At 39.8% G+C, this 6,012-nt stretch overlaps 1 protein-coding gene across 1 annotated transcript; it reads right to left on the reverse strand.

Moving 5' to 3' along the window:
- Nucleotides 1–1,405: 1,405 nt before the first annotated feature.
- Nucleotides 1,406–2,464, reverse strand: LOC133920639 (uncharacterized). The gene is made up of 3 exons (XM_062365241.1): nucleotides 2,269–2,464; nucleotides 1,804–2,163; nucleotides 1,406–1,705 (listed from the first exon to the last, which is right to left on the reverse strand). Exons 1-3 carry the CDS (start codon nucleotides 2,431–2,433, stop codon nucleotides 1,634–1,636), a joined length of 597 nt encoding a protein of 198 aa, XP_062221225.1. The 5' UTR covers nucleotides 2,434–2,464; the 3' UTR covers nucleotides 1,406–1,633.
- Nucleotides 2,465–6,012: the final 3,548 nt, after the last annotated feature.

Raw genomic sequence — 6,012 nt, forward strand, 5'->3', positions numbered from 1 at the left:
TCAATTATTTAAATCTAATTGATCATTTTCAAATTTACATCACAAGTAATTTGTTCATTATATAATCTTGGAATGTTTGGCTATATATGTTTATGTGAATGCTAAGTTGCACTACTGTGACCCTTATAGTTTTTGGATGGTGGGGGAATACCTTTATTGGTAGGGTTGTTTGGAGTTGTCAAATGTCCCTGCCCAATTTCTATGCTTAAACTGGCAATGCTCATAATTTGATGATATCACGGATTTATTCCCAACATATGTATCACAACCTACTTTAGCTTATATATACATGTACATACTAGCTTCATATTTGGTTTGCGTTCCAACAGCCGCAAGGTCGAGAGATGGCTACAACGGCATATACGCGTTTGGAACGGGTGGTCTGAGCACTGCATACCCGGCATGGATGGGGTTTTAGATTGCAGATTTTAAACCCACCACCTTAATTTTTCTCAGTTTCAGTTTCCGATTATCTTTGGACTTTTTTCTACACATTTTTGTTTTTAGTTCTTTGGGTTGTGTGCGTCCCAGTTACGCGGAGGCTGGGAGTGGATTCTCGTACAATTGTATCATTTTGATCTAACATGAGAGTCGATAAAAACTTTCTTTATCAAAAAAACATATGTATCACAAACATGAGTGCATGAAAAGATAGCATGAGTATTTCATAATGAAATGGTGAACACCGTATATGACTGGGTTGGATTGGTTATTTTGTTTCGAACAAACATGAGCTGGATCGGATGTATAAAGGAAATATATAGAGGACGTGAGATCAGATCGGTACGTCCTAATAAGTCAAGATAAGGGTTTACAAAATTAGGAGCCAGATGTTTTCCTTTTTATAAGAATTTCTAGGCTTCTCGATCTCTCTAGCACCTCTAGAGGTTCAATTATCTACTTTTATTTGTCATAGATTAATTAAAGAACAACTAGTTAAGAATTCAACGTGGTCAGTTAATTCTCTCTAGATTTCGGCCTAACTATCTTGCAATGTATCGGTAGTTTCCAATTAAATAATTTCGTTTGACACGCCAGTATTCATTCGCTTGTGCCCTGCTAGGGAAAACAAGGATATTTATAAGTCACAGCATACATGTAACGTTTTCGAAAAAAGCAACAGCGTACATATAAAAATCGGCATGCAAGGGTAATAATATTGTTAACATCTTAATTCAAGACTCGTGTTATCTTTTCCAGTACTAATTTGAATTACGTACATAAGCATCGAGCCACCATTTCAATATACGCAAAATAATTAAAGAGGTGTGAAATTTTGAAGGAGTTTGATGACCACCTGCTGACCTGCATGTTACACGTTTGCATTCCAAGGTGATCTGAAGATCGATGAATCAGCAATCCATATATAGGCAAAAGCAAATGCTTTTACCGCATCAAAGTCAAGGATCAAAAGGCCTTAATTCTCAGTATTATTTTATCTGCCAACACCTGGCAGCAGAGAGCAAGTAGAATTGCATATAGAACTCCAAGACCTCGTTGACTGGTAGTTAGCCAACGCGTTATCACTCACTTTTCCAGCTTTGCATGCGCCATGCACACAAAGCCTTTCGAATTGCCCTAATTCGTTATTGGTTTACCAAGCATTTATTAATCCAAAGATGAACTTATATGGTCATGCATCTCCACGTAGCGCTCCCTTCAATCGTTGCACCACCCTCTCAATGCTTCCCTGTTCCCCTGCCACCTGCAAGATCACAGCGGGATTATTAAGCGATCGATCGTAAGAGGAATCAGAGCATGTGTAGTAAACTAGTAAGTAGCGTACAGTGCAGATCGACTCACCTTCGTGTGAATGGTGTAGATGGCCCTGGCGCGGACCACCGAGAAATTCGCGTTCTGCACCTCGCCGCCGGCCTCCTCCACAGCGCGCACCGCGCGGTGGAACGACGCCCCGTCGATTGGCGGCGCGCCGGTGATGAGGATGGCGTGCAGGCCGGACCCCAGGTTCTGCACCTCTACCTCCGCTGCCGGCGCCCCAGACGAGGAGCCGGAGCCGGAGCCCTGGGACGACGAGGCCATAGCCATCAGCTCCTGCTTTCTCTCATTGAGCATCTCCACCCTCTCCGCCGTCTGCCTTATGTACGCCGCCGCCGCCTCCAGCCTGTCCGGCCGCGTCGTCGCCGGCGGCCCGCGCTGCACCGCCTGACACAAACAGCATACGCCGATCATAGTTATGCCATCATGAGCTCAGCTACTTACATGCATTTGCAAGTGGTATCATAAATGCATGGATGTATATGCACGAACTGCGGCTGCCGACGGCGTGCTGTCGTCGCCGACGAGCGAGTCGAGGCGGGCGTAGAGGACGTTCATCTGGTTGCGGCGGTTTCTCTCCACCGTCTTCCGGTCAGGCTTCGCTCCACGGGAGGCGGGGCCACCTGGAGGAGGAGGAGGAGGCGGAGGCATTTGCATGGCCGGCAGCTTTAGCCGATCGATTAGCGTGTGTACGTTTGCTAGGATGTTTGGCTACCTGGCCTCCTCGGGCGCTATATATACACCCCACTAACGGGTCGGGTATTTTATACAGTACTACTTCCTCTTATTATAAATGTTTGATGTTTTAGATAAGATTTGGTTACAAATACTTGACTTTTTCAAATTTTGACTATTAAGAACTTTTAAAATATTTTATTTAAAACATTAAAATTATATGCGTAGATTTAGTTAAAAAATACTTTTATTCCTCATAAATTTCTTAGATTTTATAAATATATTATTATAAAAATAGTGATTAAAGTGCATCTTAGATACCGTATCTTTTCCAAAGGTAGCCATAGGGAGTAGTAGTAGACTAGCAGTCAATTCTAGTGTAAATTAAGTGCAGTGTAGCTAGTCTGGAGAATTAAGCATTTTATTCTTACTCTTTATAAATAGTAAGAAGCATGAACTTCGACTGTCCTTTTAGTTGCTTTTCTTAAGTCTTTAAGAGACTCTGATCGTACACCGTCCTTTGAAGTTTTAGCATGAAAGGGAGCTACCTGCTAGCATGAATGATTAAAAAATTTCCCAAGAAATTATTTAATTTGAACATCGCTGCTACTAGTCTTTGGAAGTACATTCATGCCGACGTGCCTTCCGTTAGCTTGCACGACCAACAAACTGTACCATATACAACTAGCTAGATATGCAAAAATTTTTTGGAAGATTTCTTTAGTTAGAAAGTTATATATATACTTCTAGCGTAACCCAAATATTTCCCAACAACTAGAATAAGTCCAAAAAATATGACAACATAAACTCAATCTAATCCCGGATCGAATATTACTTCCTGGTAGGAAAACGCTTCACATATAACCTTTTGGTGCAACTCTGTTATAACAAGATGTTTTTAGATCATTGATTCATAAGTGAACCACCACTCAAGTGGTTTGAGCCTTTTATCTCCTACCCCTATATAGCGGAACTCTGGTTGGCAGCAAAAGCTTGGTTGTACTAACTTCGGTAACAAAAGCTTGGCTCGAGTAACCTTGAGCCTAGCTCAAACTCGGCCCGTGAAGCTCGACAAACTTTGACGCAGACTCGAGCATTTACTATTCAAAATCTTTTGGCAGAAATGGTGATTGGTCGGGTGCTGGGCACACAAAGTGAATGTTAGCGTTAGGCTAGCTGGAAGGAAAATGACTAGCTATCTAGTGACTTTCAGGCGTAGATATCAGTGATTATGTCCTGTCGAGTGAGTAGTGACAAGCAACGTGATCATCAACATGCAAAAATACTTTTACGATGGACGGTTTAGGTGGATCAATTAACCAACATTAGACTCGGAATCAAAATCACACAGCTTAGGTAACCATTTAATATCTAAGGCCTATCTAGAGCTCTAACTTAGGGATTCATATTGAATCTGAAGTTAAATCATAAGCTAAAAAAATGGTTTATATATTTATTTTCAGTATAAAATACCAACAGATGATGCACTCAAGTATCCCTAGTTTATTCTGAGCTCGCAAACTGAGCATAGCTCAATAGGTTATGGTCCTTATGTCGAGTTCTAGACCCGCTACGAGTGCTCATGTTTTTTTAGTTAAATTATAAGAGGAATAGTATATACACACGTAGGTGCCTTCAGTGATCAAAGCGTGTGCCCACGTTATATAAGGTTATATTTCTAATCTTGTTTAGACATGTGATAGTACACAATCATATGTGTATGGGCGTGAGTGTGATGTGAGTGCATATATGTATCCGACTTGTACTTAAAAAATTGTCCTCGGCTCCAGCTTCAACAATTTTACTTAACGAATCATGATAGCAAGCAGCCGTGCAAACAAGCATCTCTCTTTTTACACTACTACAGAAATAGACTTATACATCGGCCCATCACTGCCGGTTCGTATCATGTAATGGCACTAAAAGATTATTAAAAAAGAACGGCAGTGAAAATCCACTATCACTGCTGGCTCGTGGCTAGATAGTGGATGAAAATTTATTTTAAAAAAATCATAACTTTTTCATATGAAGTAGGATGGGAACAAACTTTATATCAAAACTGTAGCCCTTAACGAGATCTACAACTTTGTAGTTGAAAAGTTTTTTATTTGATGTCATTTAGATATCTGAATAATTGTTTGAAGTTCCAGACAGAAGATGTCAAAAAGATTGCATATGCTAATGGTATCACTAGTACTTCTGTGGTGGGATGGTAAAAACGTATCGCGCGAGCTGAGAGTTTCTGAGTTCGAGTGCCACGAACCGCATGCGCACGTATTTCACGCGAGAAATCGCGTGACTTATGACTTGCGATGGTGTGAACATGGGGGTTCCTTAGGTGCAATATATATTTTTAATTTTTTCAGTCCTAAAAAGATCAATTCGACCACGACTATCACTGCCAGGTGAAACCTTCAGCCGGTAGTGATAATCCATTCACTGCCATTCCCCGAACCGACAGTAATAGTCTGTGACTATCACTACCCCGTGCCCATTGTCGGCTCTAAAACCAGCAGTAAAACCTTTTTATGGGCCGGTAATAAAGGGTTTTTTTATAGTGTTAGAGCCGGGTCACTATGCGATTATTATGTAGTGCTATCTAGTTAGGAAAATAATCACTAATCTGTATATATATACAAGAAACTAATCACCGTAAGGCCGAAGAGACTTAGTTGATCCTCGATTAAGCATCTCCCACTTCAGCTAGCTAGGAACGATCAGTGCAAGCAATTAACTAGTCACCAACTCCAAGCCAGTTAGAAAGCCAAGAATTTCACCAGAAACAGATTTGTTCCCTTGTAGGATGTTTGGGAATATTCGAGCATTCAGAATGAGACCTAGAACATACGAATCATATTCCCGGACAATATTTTCTATGAGGATCGATCTATTTCCAATAGTATACCGGGGTGCTTTTTTTTAAAATGATCATCGAAAGTAGTTTCAAAGTTTGATACGTTAGTTTAACTATATATGCTTACAATAAACATGCAACATACAGAACCAACTCTTACAACGAACCTATTGGTTAACGATGGAGGCATGGAGCCAAACTGTTCCTTAAGTTTCAAATACAAGTTCATTTAGACTTATACATAGGGATTAAGGTGGAGCCGTGGAGGGTATAATGAGCTTGTTAGTTACCCCATCTAGCAACAAAAACACGACGTTTTGGATATGGTTCTGGTGAAACTTTTAAATTTAGACTATTAAAAAAAAACTTATTATTACCAATATATTTAAAATAATTAAATTTTAAACATAAAAATCATATGTATAGATTTATCTTGAAAATTATTTTGAAAAGATTTGAGCATTCAAAATGAGACCTAGAACATACGAATTATATTCCCATACAATATTTTTATGAGGATCGATCTATTTCCCATAGTATACCGGGGTGTTTTTTTTTTAAAATGATCATCGAAAGTAGTTTCCAAGTTTGATACGTTAGTTTTACTATATATGCTTACAATAAACATGGAGGGTATAATGAGCTTGTTAGTTACCCTATCTAACAACGAAAACATGACGTTTTGGATATGGTTCTGGTCAAACTTT

Source organism: Phragmites australis, chromosome 6 (assembly GCF_958298935.1).
Source record: "Phragmites australis chromosome 6, lpPhrAust1.1, whole genome shotgun sequence".
Classification (NCBI taxonomy): domain Eukaryota; kingdom Viridiplantae; phylum Streptophyta; class Magnoliopsida; order Poales; family Poaceae; genus Phragmites; species Phragmites australis.

Excerpts from the sequence above, each read along its gene's own strand:
- LOC133920639 (XM_062365241.1), bottom strand. The coding sequence starts at position 2,433 with ATGCAAATGCCTCCGCCTCCTCCTCCTCCTCCAGGTGGCCCCGCCTCC. Across the intron at positions 2,164-2,268 it reads GCACGCCGTCGGCAGCCGCA|GCGGTGCAGCGCGGGCCGCC; the intron begins GTTCGTGCATAT and ends TGTTTGTGTCAG. Across the intron at positions 1,706-1,803 it reads TCTACACCATTCACACGAAG|GTGGCAGGGGAACAGGGAAG; the intron begins GTGAGTCGATCT and ends GTGATCTTGCAG.